This window comes from Dasypus novemcinctus, chromosome 5 (genome assembly GCF_030445035.2).
Source record: "Dasypus novemcinctus isolate mDasNov1 chromosome 5, mDasNov1.1.hap2, whole genome shotgun sequence".
In the NCBI taxonomy this organism is placed as follows: Eukaryota; Metazoa; Chordata; class Mammalia; order Cingulata; family Dasypodidae; genus Dasypus; species Dasypus novemcinctus.
The window spans coordinates 100,279,464-100,295,121 of record NC_080677.1 but is presented as its reverse complement, the minus strand read 5'-3'; the positions used below and the strand labels follow the sequence as shown (position 1 = coordinate 100,295,121).

At 38.7% G+C, this 15,658-nt stretch overlaps 1 protein-coding gene across 13 annotated transcripts in view; it reads left to right on the top strand.

The window, feature by feature from the left end:
* The window catches only part of CADPS2 (calcium dependent secretion activator 2), a 613,932-nt gene that overhangs the window by 229,164 nt on the left and 369,110 nt on the right, over positions 1 to 15,658 (top strand). For all 13 annotated transcript variants that reach the window (XR_011648842.1, XR_009185867.2, XM_058297292.2 and 10 more), the window contains exon 4: positions 5,015 to 5,095. Coding sequence is in view for 11 of the 13 variants with exons in the window: in XM_058297292.2 (XP_058153275.1) it covers positions 5,015 to 5,095 (81 nt within the window). In the remaining 2 variants the exon portion in view is untranslated. The remainder of the gene's footprint in view (positions 1 to 5,014; positions 5,096 to 15,658) is intronic.

Sequence of the window (15,658 nt, the reverse complement as noted above, 5' to 3'; positions counted from 1 at the left end):
GCTATCAAAGAATCTACAACACTGCTTGTTATACACTAGGTATAGAAAAAAAAGTAGGAATTAGTAAATAAATCATGGCCCATTCAAGTTGACATTGTTAAGGGTCAATATATTGGTTTACTTTTGCAAAGAATTTAATCTCTGTAGGCATAAAGTTGATGATTTGTTGGTCTGCAGGACCTTTTTCTATGATGTACATTCCAAAAACCACAGAACATTTCCTAGACAAAAGAACAGAAGCTTCAATGCAGGAAATTCTCCCAGAGTCATGATTCTTTACCTCATTTGAATTATCTTTGAAATAATTTTGAGAATCTTGGGTAAAGTATGAAATTCAAACAGTTCCCAAGGGGCAGGGGATGTACATCTCTATAAAATTTTGCCCACAACTTGAGTAGGTGCACAGATTCCCAAAAAGTCCAGGCTAGGACATTCTGACATCGAAATAGTAATCCATGTCCAATGAATAAGAGGGGTAAAAAGTATTTTCTGTACTAACTATTTGTCATGACAGTGAAATATTTTAATAATTAAAGTGGTAAACACTCTAAGTAATAGAAGATAGAGGCATCCCAGAGAATAAAGATACATTTGGTCATATGTTATGGTCAGGGTTGAATAATCCTCTTTATTTTTTTTCCATTTTAAAAAAAAATCCCCCCCCCCCCAGTTGTCTGCTCTCTTTGTCCATTTGCTGTGTGTTCTTCTGTGACCGCTTCTATCCTTATCAGTGGCACCAGGAATCTGTGTTTCTTTTTGTTGCATTGTCTTGCTGTGTCAGCTCTCCGTGTGTGCAGTGCCATTCTTGGGCAGGCTGCACTTTCTTTCACGCTGGGCGACTCTCCTTAGGGGGCGTGCTCCTTGTGCATGAGGCTCCCCTACACAGGGGACACCCCTGTGTGGCACGGCACTCCTTGAGCACATCAGCACTGTGCATGGGCCAGCTGCACACGGGTCAAGGAGGCCCGAGGTTTGAACCGCGGACCTCCCATGTGGTAGGCGGATGCCCTATCCATTGGGCCAAGTCTGCTTCCTGAATAATCCTCTTTAAATGATTTGTAAAATAGTCTGTGCCAGCAAAGGACGTCTGTGAAGTATGTAATATATTTTCACCTGAAATGTTGAAACCAAGATTTAAAAGTAAACAGGAAACTAGAAGAAGAAGTTGTCCTAATGGACTGAGGGGCTTGCCTGGCCTCTGGTCTCTTCCACAAACACCAGAGTTGACACATCCCTGTTTTCTTTCTCTCATAGCCAAATCCAGTACTAGAGTCATTTTAATGTCTAATGTCCCATATCTTTAATCTGCCCATTCAGGCTTTTCATTTTCTTTCTGCAAAACTGGGTAAGTAATATGGAGGGTTCAGAAAAGAAAGAGCATAATTTCATGATAAAAGTAATTGAACTGTATTGGTAAAATGAAATGCAGTTGAAGTGTGTATAGAAACATTCTACCATGGAAAGGTAGAATCCTTTCAAAGACGCAGTCCTTGGATTCTGGTGTGCTCAGGCCTCAACTACATAATCCATGCAGATTCTGCATGAATCTTAAGTGGGTTGGATTTCGGCTGTGATGGAAACAGAGAGGTCAAAGATGACACCTAGGCTTGGGTAATTGACTGATTAGGGGTGCATTTTTATGAAATGGGATTACTCATGGAAAGAGTGAATTGAGGTAGGGAGCTGGAAATCAACAGTCTGTTTTGGGCTTAAGTGTGACGTACCTTTTCTTCATGCAAGTAGAAATGTAGTTAGGCATTTAGAAATGTAAGCCTGGAACCGTGGTGGGAGATTGGAGCTATGGATATACACTTGGGATTTGTCAGTAAGAAGATGGTGTTTACAGCCACATGCTTGGAGGAGAGCACCCAGGCAGTAGGCATCTAAATTGGGAAGAGGTCCAAGGCCCCAGTCCTGACGCTCTCCTTGTTTACTAGTACTCTCACGGGAGCACATCTCCAGTTTCATAATGGAAATTAAAGGAGTCCAATTTGCTTTACTACAGTTTCTTTTTAAACATTGTATAAAGTAAGATGCATTGTTAAAATTAACCAACTGGGGAGTGAGTGGTCAGGGGAGGTGGGTGTAGAAAGAAAAGGGCAGTAAGAGAGATCCTCATAGTGCTGGAACTGTTCAGTGTCTTGACTGTGGTGGATACACAAGCGTACTTGGTCGACAAATTGTACAGAACTTAATACATACACAGACACACAAATGAGTACAAGCAAAGCTGAGGCAACCTGAGTAAGACTGGTTATTATATCAAAGTCAGTATCCTGGAAGTACTACTTACTATAGTTTTACAAATTATAATTTGGAGAAACTGGAAAAAGTGTACAATAGATCTCTGTGTAGTATTTCTTACAACTGCATGTGAATCTACAGGTATCACAATTAAAAAGTCTACATCTACCTTTAAGAAAATTTTCATAAAGAATTAAATTATGTAAACTTCCAGTTAAATAAGTTAACAAAGGTAGGAAATAGTGAAAAGTCAAAAATCACAAGGAAAAAAAAAACCTGACACTTTAAACAGAGATTCTTACCTATATGTATTTAAACAAAAAACAAAAAGATTTACCTCCTTCAAGTCTTTCTAGCATTACATAAAACAATAAACAAACAATTAAATTTTTTGTTTTCTATTGCATTAGCTTTTCCTTCTTTAAAATAACAATTTTGGAAGTATGCTTTTCTAGTTTCACGAAATGATATCAGTAGTCCTGGAAGTTAGTAACCTTGCAGTCTGAAAAGTTAGCCTTATTAAGAGAAGCCTATTAAAAAACAGTTTAGTATAGCAATGCTCCATTGTTCTTTGTCTACATTTTTTTCAGACAAATACAATTAAGGTATTAATATTTTAGGAACTCATAGAAAAGAGTCTCCTACAAACACTTGCAGAACTCAGGCATGGAACACATGATCACAACACTTAAATAACAGCTGTTAATTTGAAGTTATAAATATTTAAAGATGTTAAATAATGTTTTGGGTGAAGTTTGAAGGGTGGCTATCACTCTTTGTTTCAAGATATTTAATGTTTATTTCTTGGTAGAGCTGGGAGGGAAACTGACTCTTTCAGATGCAAATAAGCTTTTTAAAATTATTTTTATGTAAGAAAATATTTACCATAATTTAAGTGAAGACCAGAAGATATTCCATATACATTTAGTGTATTTGATTTGTTGTTATAGTTATTATGTTCATATACATCCTTTTTGCTTTTAGAATCTTGTAGCAACTGATTCCAGTTACTTGGAGTATACTTATACTATATATATACTTATATATTTTTTTCCTTCATAATTGTATTAATTTTTTATGTAAATCATTTGGCTTTAGATTCAATGAAGAGTAACTTGTTTCTTTTTGAATTATAGATTCTTCAATGAAAATAAAGTATTAGTTTTTTGACATGCCATAGAAACTCCTTCATAACAGATTTCCTTCAAGAAAAACTTGCCTACTTTTGTAATATGTTTTAGAATGATCTTGTTGTTTTCTTTTATCTACTTGGAAAGATAATTTTTAGGAAGGTAACCCTGAATCTTTTGTTCTTTTTTACAAAACGACTGTCATGTGCCCCTTTAACCTGTTCATGTTGGAGAGACAGATTTTTCCTTACCAGAGCTCAGATCTGATCCTGCTATGCCCCTACTTTAAACATCTCAACAAATTGCTGGTACTAGAGGAACAAACTCCCAACTCCCTAATGTGGCTAATAAGGAGGTGTAGCTTATAAAGTAGTCCTGCCTCTTTATCCAGACCCATCAATGTCCATTTTGAGCAGCCCATTTCTCAAAACACAGCCTATGTCTAGTCTCATTGCCAGATCTTTGGTGTCCTCTTACTGAAACATTCTCTCTTTTCCTCGATACGCTGTTTAGTCTTCCAATTCCACCATTTTGTTTACCTGGTTTGCTTCTTCTCATCTTCTAGACTTTTCTTTTTGAAACTGCTTTTTAAAATGTAGCATGGTCAATCTATATAATCTTTCAACAAATGGACAAAACTTATCTGTATTCTCCTGGGTATTTCATGTTGTACTCAGTAGTTATCCAACTTTTAAATGGACCTTTCATAAAGTGTGGTTATATTATTTGATCTAGGCTTTGTGATGATGGAGTGAAGGAGGAGAGGGAATTATAGCCAAGAGAAATGTCTCACTTGTCATGTCTGTATCCCTAACCAGTACTTAAACTCTGTATAGGTCATAGGAAGTCTTCAGTTTCATACTTTTTATAATGAACTAATGAAGGAAGATTGAATAAATAATTGGGAAAAAAAAGAATTGTGAGGAAAAGTTAAAGGAAATTTATAGAGATAGTTAAAGTATTATCTCAGTGAAGAAGCAAAAGTAATTTTCCATGTAAATGGGAGATACTAAGAAAAATGATAATTGCATACTTTCCTTCCTTTCAGTCAAACTCAGAACAAGAGAGTAGAATTCTAATGTGATGCTAGTCTGTAAAAGAATGTAAGGATTTCTCAATTGTAGGAGTCTGTACTAGAATGAGGAGTATATAAAGACTTATATGGTAGAGAGTCATATTAAAGGATCATTCAAATAGTACTTGTGTCTTTTTTTGTTTGTTGGTTTTTTGGGGGAACCCAGGACCTTGTATGGGGAAAGCTGGTGTTCAACCACTGAGCCACATCAGCTCCTTTGAGTTGTTGTTTTTCATTTGTTTCCTTTTTTTAGTTTTGTCTTGTTTTGTTTTTAGGAAGAACGGGGACCAAACCTGGGACTTCTCATTTGGTTAGCAGGTGCTCAACCACTTGAGCTACAAATCTCCCCTAGAAATTAAGTTTTTTGAGGACAAAACCACAATGAAAAACTGTTAAAGGAATTTAATGGGGCTTCCAATCTAATTAAACATTATTTTGTATTCTCCTCCCAAGAAGACACTGAGAGAACTTCCTTAAAACTATTTGAGTCATTAATCCTTGCTTAAAGCTATAGAATACTGCCATTAAGTCCTCACATATGTACAATTTCTGTTCTGTTTTTAAGCTGGATAATGCAGATGAACAAGCAGCTCAGATCAGAAGGGAACTTGATGGTCGGCTGCAATTGGCAGAGAAAATGGCAAAGGTAAAGTATTAACTTTGACATACCCTACCTCATTTCTTTCTTATAGAGTTTCTTATCACTTTTTTATTCTACATCTATACCTGTTAAACTCATATATTTGAATTCATATCTACTTCATATATCCACCCTTCTATGTGAAATAGCTAAGTTTAATAAACTTTGTAGATTTCTCTTTAATCAATGCCTGAATTTCTCAAATTGCCAGATTTAGAAGAATTTTAGTATTACACTAAGCAAAACAAACAAGGAGAAACATAACTTCCCTACAAAATCATAATGCATTCCAAAGTTATCCACCATGACACTTGATACATAATGTTATCTAGTTAACAATGAATATTCAATGAATAGATGTAAAATATAATTTGAAGTATATTTTCCAAAGACTGGCAAATAAAGTGTGTTCAGTGCAAATTGTAGTTATTTTTATTTATGCAATTACACTATGTCTATGGATAGAAATTGGTTTCAAACAAAAGCCATGAGTTTCTTTTTTTTTTTTTTGGTCTGTAAATATTCTTTTTTTTTTTTCAATACCTAAGGGTATAGCGAGAATAAAAAGTAATTGTCTCAATTATTCTCTAGTGAATTGATGAATTAATTATTTCAATGTTATAAAAATTTTAGTCTTTCCCAATAGAACTCTTATTATGGTGCTGATCTCTGAATAAGATATTCTCCCTTTGCTTTCTGCCAAGCAAAAATTGAGTATTTAATGGCTAGACCATTTCTCTCTCTAGTATTCTCCCTATGTAGGGATTTTTTTCCCTTTTTTTTTTAAGGAAGTAAAGCATGTATGTAATTAAATGCACAGATCTTTAGTTTACAGGTTGTATTAGTCAGCCAAAGGGGCGCTGATGCAAAATATCAGAAATCTATTGGTTTTAATAAAGGATATTTATTTGTGGTAGAAGCTTACAATTACCAGGATATAAAGCGTAAGTTACTTCCCTCACCAAAGTCTGTTGCCACGTGTTAGAGAAAGATGGCTGCTGATGTCTGCCAGGGTTCAGGCTTCCTGAGTTCTTCTCTTCCTGGAGCTCATTTCTCTCCAGGTTCAGCTTCTGCTTTCTCACAAGGTCAACTGTAGACTATGAGGCTCTCTAGGCTTTGCCTCTCTCCACAAAGCTAGCAAGAGACTATCAGGCAACCAGCTCTATGTCTCTCCCCATGGCTCGATTCTGTCTAGGCTCAACTACTCTGCTCCTCTGTATGCTTACTTCCTGGGCTCCAGCTCAAAACTCCCTTCTTTGCAGTGCTGTTTCTCTGTGAGTCCCCGCCCACTAAGGGGGTTGGTACTCAACATTCTAGTGACATGGCCCAATCAAAGCCTTAATCTGTATTTGATCAAGTAAAGGTGAAACTTCTGAATCAAATATAATCTAATATGCCCAGAGGAAGAGATGAGTTCACAAACATAATCAAATATCTATTTTTAGAATTCACAAATAATGCCAAACTGCTACACAGCTCTGTTTTAAAAACTGAATGTTTCGTGCTTCTGTAAAGAAAATATGTATTAATGAATATATGATATAAGTTTTAAGAAAGCTGATGCTGTGTTTATCTAAATGTTTATTAAATTAAAAGTAGAGGAAAAGGGGAAAGCAGGAATCCATAAATTGGATAACAGGAATGACTGATTTTTAAGAATGCAACAAAAGATGTCTGAATAAGAATTTCCAGATGAGAGAAGAAAGGATGATGTGAATTAGGAACTAAGGAGTTATATTTACACAAAGGGTAATGGTCAAAGGACCACGTACCATATTATTATACTCTGGATATATAGAGAAGCACTGCATCATTCTAGAAATTTAAATATGGAATTCACAAGATGGAAACCAAACAGCTTTAGGCAATTGGAAGCTTTAGAGAGAAAAATACCTTAACTGAAACCTTCACTGTTTTGGAACCTGGCTGGAAGGGAATTTGATTTTCTTAAGGACATGACACAAAGAGAAAATCCAGAGAGATGTTCCAGGCACAATGGGGCTGGGATACTGGGCCTGTGCTTGGCATATCTAAACTCCCTACTTGTGTATAGATTGCATTTTTTGAAGTAGGTACCAGAGATTGAACCTGGGACCCAGGACATACAAAGCAGGCACTCAACCACTGACCTACACCTGCTCCCCCAAAGATCGCACCTGAGATGAGACAGCACATTGTTTTAAATTAGACTTGATCCTCAAGGGCCTGGCAGGATATGAGATGCTTTAGAATAAAGTTTACATGATTTGCTGGAGGGCTGTGGAACAGGAGAGAGAGTTTGCTTTCAAGTTCATGTCTGAGGAGGAGAATGCCTGTTGTTAACCTCTGCACAAAGTCGGAGGAGAGGATCCATGATGCACACATGAAGGTGTCTCCTTGAGAGACCTTGATGGTTTCATCGGAAATGTTGATAAAGTGGAAATAGTATGGAAGAAGTAAAGCTGATAAAGTAGGAAGGGAAAAAATACCAAAAATAATCTTATTTTATAGAAAGCAAGACCTTTCCATAGAAGTATTGATGTAACAGAGCAGGTTTTAATTGCCTTTGACTTCAATTTCACTACATGTACGCCATTTTAATACAATATTTAAAAGGCTAATTTTAATTTACTGATCTTATTCTATTATATCCCTTTAAAATAATTTTATGAACCTTTATACAGGATGATATTGTAAATTTAATTTTATAGACAAGTAAATTGAGGCTTAGGGAAGATTACTGACTTCACCAAGATCTTATAGCAGGTAAGTGGTGAAGGCAGAACTCAAACCCTGGCCTTTGGACTCCAAAATCTGGGCTCTCTCTCTCTGACCCTGCTGCCTCTTCCCCCTCATGAGCTCAGAGGCATGGTTTATTCGTAGGTAATAGTTGGCACAAAACAGCAAGATATAACAATAAAAACCTCATGACAAAAATCTCTGATTTATGAAATAGAAATAGGACTTTTTTTTCTACATAAAAAATATTAGAAAAGATTTTTAAACTTTTTGAGCCTCAATTTTTCTATCCATAAATTCATTGAGCACATTTTTATTAAACACCTATTATGCATTAGGCATGATTTTAGACATTTGGGTGTATCCTTGAGCCAGAAACAGACAAAATTATTTCTGCATGTCTGGCAGAACATACATTGTAGCTGAGAGAGACACATGGGAATTGCTTTTTAGAAAATAGAATGGAAAAAGCGGGACTGGTAGTGTGGGAAGGAGGGTGTGGTGCTTACAGTTTTCAGCCATGGAGCCAGAATAGGCTATTTTAAGTAGATGGCATTCATTGAAGACAAGAACGTGGCAGGGAGTTAGCCATACAGAGGTCTGGGGGAAGATTTCCAGGCAGAGGGAATAGCAAGGGCAAAAGCCCTGAAGCAAGACCATCCTGATATGTTCAGAAAACTAAGAAGCCATTATGATTGTCACAGAGTGGGTCCAGGCAGTGGAGGTTAGACAGGTAATGGAAGCCAGATTATGAAGGATCTCAAAAATCTTCAGAAGAACTTTTGGTTTTCCTCTGTTTGAGATGGGGAAAGAGCCTTTGGAGAATTTGGAGCACAGGAGTGAAACAAGCTTATGTTCACTTGGGTGCTGTTGGGGAAAGTAATCTAGATGAGAGATGGTTACTGACTTGCTCCAAATGGTAACAAAGGAATGGTGAGATGTGGTCAGATTCTAGATAGAGTTTGAATCTAGAGATAGGAAGATTGAATGTGGAGTAAAGTGATGTCAAGGATGACTCCAAGGTATTGAGCCTGACCTAGCAAGGAGTTGCCATCAGCCCAGATGTGGAAGTCAGTGGGAGGAGCAGATTATGAGAGGAAGGATTCTGAGCCCAGTTTTGGATATGTTAAACTAGAGTGGTCTAATAGACATCCAAGTGGAGATGCTGAGGAGGTAGTTGGATACAGTTCAAGAGAGATGAGTTAAAAATCTTTAAGATATAGAAGATAACTGAGGCCATGAGACTGGAGGACATCCCCAAGGGAGGGAGTGCTGAAGAAGATAAGAGGGCCAGGAACTGAAACCTGGGGACACCTATGTATGGGGCCTTCTAGGGTTAGAGTACTTTAGTCTGAGTCTGTTGGGGTGTCTGGTAACCCTTGTTGGTAGAATCAAGGACTTGTCAAGCAGTATTCCAAGACTACATCTTCCAGTTAATCCCTCTTCATGGAGGACATAACTGAAAATATGTAAATGGAAAAGGCATTACCTCACAGCATTGGTATAAAGGTCATGTGAGAGAGCGAGAGCAAGAGCCTAGAATCACTGTTTTTCATTAGACCACAGTCTTCCCCTACTTCAATACTGGGCAATACTATTTTTCCAGTTACTTAGGTGAAAAACACTTGGAGTACCTTAGCCTCCTTTCTCTTTTCTCATACTTCATCAAAATCTATCAGGAAATCCTTTTGATCTCTACCATCAAAAGATTTGCAGGATCCAATAGCTGCCACTGTCATTCCCCTACCACTCTGATACAGTCACCATTATCACTCACTAGCCAACTGTTTTTTCCTCCCATCTGATGATCTTCCACCTTCCACCTTGCACTTATACTCCAACAACACAGCAATCTGCTGTTCTTCACAAAAATCATGTGACATTTCCTCCTTTCACTGAGAGTAAAATCAGAAGTTCCTATAGTAGCCTTTCAAGTCCTGCAGAATCTGGCCTTGGTTACCTCTCTGACCTTATCTGTCACCAAACTCTCTCTTAGTCCACTCTAGCTATCCCATGCTGTTTCTAACCACAGGATCTTTGTACTGTCTGTACCCCTGTCTGCAGTGATCATCCACCAACATTCACATGACTCTTTCCCTCATCCCCTTTGGTCTTCATTGAGCAGATAGCCCTGATCACCCAACTTAAAATTGCAAATCCTTCGAACCAACCATTGTATGTCCCCTTCCTGAGTTTTTCTCCAAAGCACTTTCTAACATAAAAAATGAATTACTTGCTTATTTTATCTATTTCCTCACAGTAAGAAGGTAAGCTCCATGACAGCAGAGGGTTTTTGTCCATTGTGTTCATGAATGTATCCCAAAGGCTTACAGCAGAACATATGGCCTGGAGCAGTGGACATATAGTGGACATTCAGTGAATGTCTTTTGAATGAAATTGGGTCTTCATGTGCTAGCACATTGTCATTGGAAAGCAGGGTTCAGGCAGAATTCCTGAATTGTTTGTGGGACTGTCTCCCTTTCCTCCCACTCAAAGGGGCCATTAGATTTGAACAGAACAGAGTGTACCAATATCATAAGAATAACCTTGAATGTGCTCTAATTTATAACTAAAAACGTAAACATTTCAGTGTTTCAGCTGTTATCAGGATCAGTCTTAAAACCAGTAGTTTGCTTCATGTCATGACCCTGAAATTAGAACCTAAAATTGATATGGACATGAGTGACGACAGAGCAGAGAACAGTATTAAAAAACCATCCAGTGGTATCAGCCCCAGACTTCATTGAGAAAAAGTGACTTAAAAAGTTTGAGTAATAGGAAACTTTTTATAAAGCAAACATTAGTATAGGTATAATATATACCTATACAGATATACATTGGAATATGATCAGCACAAAACAGTTGTGACCTTTTCAGAGGGGAAAAAAAACAATTTGGAGTATAATCTATTGCCTCCAAAAATATCGAAAATGCCATTAGAACACTCTATTTTGGCTTTGCCTCCCAGTTTCTTCTTGATAGATGATAGTGAATGAGTTGTTTTAAATTAAAGCAAAATAATAATAGGTTGAGTTTTTTCCCCTGTGCACTAATTCTAAGGTTTCCATAAAATATTACATTGTATTAAAAAAAAATTTTCTGCCACAGTATTTTATTGGCTTCATTTTTGAAGAAGCTTTGGATCACAGAAGGGTTACAACTAGGGCAGGGGAGGATCACTGGTGTGGGGTGTCAGTGATGGGAGATACATGAGGGGAAGTTCACCTGGACATACAAATGTATTCAAATGTTCATGGGGCATTGTCAAGTGGGTGGAGAGTCACACAATAACCAAGAGAATATTGAATTCCCATCCTGGAGAGCTCTGCCACATTCTCTAATGGAACAGCAACTGTTCCCCAAGTACAGGAGCAATGATTAGCAAATGAGGATGGTTCATTGATGGGCCCTTGATATTGATGACATACTTATGAGACTTTGCTCTTGAAATTGAAATTCAGCCTAGTGTTATAGGGTATTAAGGGTTACCTTCTGAGAGCCTCCTTGTTGCTCAAATGTGACCTCTCTCTAAGCCAAACTCAACATATAAATGCATTACCTTCCCCCCAGCATGGGACGTGACTCCCGGGGTGAGCCTCCCTGGCAAGGAGGGATTACTACCAAGCACCAACTGGCATGCAACTGGAAAAATACCTCAATAAAAGTTGGGGAAAGGTAAAAACAAATTAGTTTAAATGGCTAAGAGACTTCAAAGTGAGTTGCAAGGCCACCCCAGAGGTAACACTTATGCACATCTCAGCAGGATCTCATAGAATGCCAAAGTAGATACTACCCCAAATATTGGGGTTTCTGAGGGCTCTGGAAACACCCAGGTTCTATGATCAGGGCAGATAGCACCAGAGTTTGGTGCCTTGCCAGTGGGCCCTAATTTGGAGTTTGTGATGAGAATGACAGAATTGGACTCAGTAGTGGCTTCCCTACACATGGCTCATCTGTCCCTTCTATTTGAAACTACAGTTGGTGCTGGAGTTGGAACATCCAAGAGACTTAAATCTTAGGTCTGTCCATTTGCCAGCTGGGCCCTGTATCTTAGTAGAGTTGCAATGCCTACTTTCCAATTCATTGGACTCACTCAGGACAACTAACAAGGAGGTGAAGATGGACAGCTACCCCAACAAGGAACCAAGAGAGTCTACAACTGCAAGCAAGAGTCCCATCCATCAGCTGTATGGGATCTAAGCCCACTCTCAATTAGACGTGGAGTGTACATCACCGTCCCAGAATCATCAGGATTGGGAATAAACTATAGACTAGAGTGGATTTACTGATATTCTGCTATACACTTATTGTGATTCTAGCAACAGATGTAATTACAATATTGATGTGGAGGCAGTGGCCACTGGAGGCTCTGAGGCAAGGAGAGAGAAAAACAGGAGTAAAACGGGGCCATTTTTGGGATTTGGGAATCATCCTGAATGACACTGCAATGACAGATATAAGCCATTATATGTCTTCCTACAGAATTGTGTGGGAGAGAGTGTAAACTATAATCCAGGCTAAGTGGCAATGTGTTTATCAGTTGCAGTGAATGTACCACACTAATGAAGGATGTTGTTTATGTGGGGAAATGTGGGAGGTATGGGGAGTGGGGCCTATGGGAATCCCTATATTTTTTATGTAACCTTTATATAATTGAGGCGTCTTTAAAAGAAAATAAAAATATATATTTAAAAAATAAATTTTAAAAAATCTTTAAAAAATTGATGCCACAGAATTTTGAGAGATGATGTATTTACTTATATTTATATATATTTTCCTTTTTATATATTTTTAAAGTATTTTAAAAGGTCAGATTATGACTCATAGAAATATAAAATGGGTACGGAGCCGGGCGGGGCTGGTGCAGGCCGCGGCGGCGAGAGGCGGACGCCGGAGCCGGGCCAGGACGCTGTAGCGAGCGGAGCCGGGCGTAGCCGGGCCGGGCAGCGGCGGTGTACGGAGCCGGGCGGGGCCGGTCCAGGCCGCGGAGGCGAGAGGCGGATGCTGGAGCTGGGCCGGGCCGCTGTAGCGAGCGGAGCCAGGTGGAGCCGGGTCAGGCCGCGGCGGCGAACGGAGCCGGGCGGGGCCGGTCCAGGCCGCGGCGGCGGGAGGTGGACGCGGGAGCCGGCTGGGCCGCTGTAGCGAGCGGAGCCAGGCCAGGCCGCGGCGGCGTAAGGAGCCGGGCAGAGCCGGTCCAGGCCTCCGCGGCAGGGGCAGCGGCGGGCGGAGCTGGGCCTGCGGAGGGGTTTCTGTTCTTTGTTTGTTTTTTGTTTGTTTGTTTGTTTTAAATTTATTTTACTTAATTTTTTTTTTTTTTTTTTGGAGCATCTGCAGTACTGGGGAGTTCGTGGGCCCTGGGCGGCCTATTGGGTGTTTGTGGGAAGGGAGGTATTTGCAGACCCATTTGGGCAGACAGACGGGGGTTTTAGGGCAAAGCGGGGGGAAGTTGTTGTTTTAGATAGTGTTGCAATTGTGACACGTGTATACCTGTATCTCTCTTCCCCCTATCCGTTCCCCACCGTTTGCCCATCCGCTTTTTCTTTCTTCCTTTCTTCTTGTCTTTCTTTTTTTCTTTATTATTAGTTTTTTTTTTCGGTTTTCTCTTTCCCTCTTGTCCCTCATCTTCCACTTATTTTATTTTAATTCAAGTATACAATAGGTGATACAGGGAACACCTCACATTTGCTGGGTTTTCCCATCCTCCACTGCCTCATTTCTGTGTGAACTGATTTAGGCTACCTACACTATCCCCCTTCCCCTGCATCTTGATATCCACTATCATCTACTGTCTCTCCTATATTCCACCCCCCACCTCCCGTTCTTTGATCCACAAAGTGTCTAACTCTTAATTTCTAATACCTTTGTTCTGTTTTCTGTCTGTTATCCACTCTTGAAACTATTACCTTTCTTTTCTTTTTCCCTCTCTCATGAAAACAATAGCTTTGTAGTTCATACCATATTCCTCCCATATTCAGTCATCTACTTCATAAAAGGTACTCTGCCTACAGCTATAACTCTATACAATCTACATAAATCTAACCTCCATCCTCCCAGATCTCATATTCTTGCTTTGTTAACATACATCACCAATACTACTTTACACTTTTCCCTTGCTTACACAATTGCCTTTCCCCAACACTAATACTTTCCTCTAAAGTGAACTTAACCAACAACAAGTAACTAGAATAAGAAGAAAAAAGTGACAAAGAGAAGATATAACACCTATGCAAAAATAACAACTAATTAACCTCAAAGAGCAGACAAAGAAGCTAAGGAACTGATTAAATTCGTCAAAATAAAGAGATGACCAGAAAGCAACAAAAATCTACAAACCAAACCAATAATCAGGAAAACATGGCTGAATCCAATCAACAAACCAATAATCACGAAGGGGAGCAAAACTTGGCACAAGCAATGAAAGATCTCAGAACATTTATCACCGACAAATTTGATGCAGTAATGAAAGAGGTTAACAACATGAAGACATCACTTGGAGGGGAAATTGCAGACATATGCAAAAACATAACAGATATGATGGGAATGAACACCACAGTTCAAGAAATCAAAAATACACTTGCAGCAAATATCAGCAGACTAGAAGAGACAGAGCAGAGAATTAGTGATGTGGAAGACAGTACATCTGAAAGCAAACAGATAGTAGAAGGGGTCAATAAGAAGATAGAAAAAATCCAATTAGGATTTAGGGACCTGAATGACAATGCAAAACGCTCAAACATACATATTATAGGCATTCCAGAAGGTGAAGAGAAGGGAAAGGGGTCAGAAGGAGTGTTGCAGGAAATAATGGCTGAAAACTTGCCAAATCTACTGAAAGAGACAGATGTACATATCCAAGAAGCACAGCGCACTCCACAAGTCATAAACCCCAACAGGCCCACCCCAAGACATATACTTGTCAAATTATCCAATGCTCAAGACAAAGAGAAAATCCTAAAAGCAGCAAGAGAAAAGAAAACCATCACATACAAGGGAAGCTCAATTAGATTAAGTGCTGATTTCTCTTCTGAAACCATGGAGGCAAGAAGGCAGTGGTATGATATAGTCAAGGTACTAAAGGAAAAAAATTTCCAACCAAGAATACTCTATCCAGCTAAACTAGCATTCAAACATGATGGAGAGTTCAAAATATTCACAGACAAACAGAAACTGAAAGAGTATACCAACAAGAAACCTCCCCTTCAAGAAATTCTAAAGGGAGTTCTGCAGGAAGAAAGGAAAAAACAGGAAAGTTGGAGGAGAGTATAAGACCAACAACAACAACAAAAAAGACAAAAAAAAAAATATACAAACAAAATATGACAAACACAAATCCAATCAAAATATGGCTAACACAAATAATTCCTTGATAGTAATAACACTGAATGTCAACGGATTAAACTCACCTATCAAAAGATTCAGACTGGGACATTGGATAAGGAAATATGACCCATCCATATGCTGTCTACAAGAGACACATCTTAGACCCAGAGACGCATGGAGATTGAAAGTGAATGGTTGGAAAACAATCATACAAGCTAACAATAACCAAAAAAAGGCAGGAGTAGCTATATTAATATCAGACAAAATAGACTTTAAATGTGAAACAATTGTGAGAGACAAAGAAGGATACTACATTTTAGTCAAAGGGAAAATCTGTCAAGAAGATCGAACAATCATAAATATCTATGCCCCTAACAAGGGTGCCTCTAAATACGTCAGGCAAACACTGGAAAAACTAAGTGAAAGAATAGATACATCTACAATTATAGTGGGGGATTTTAATACACCACTATCAACTCTGGACAGAACATCTCAAAAGAGAATCACCAAAGAAACAAAACATCTGAATAG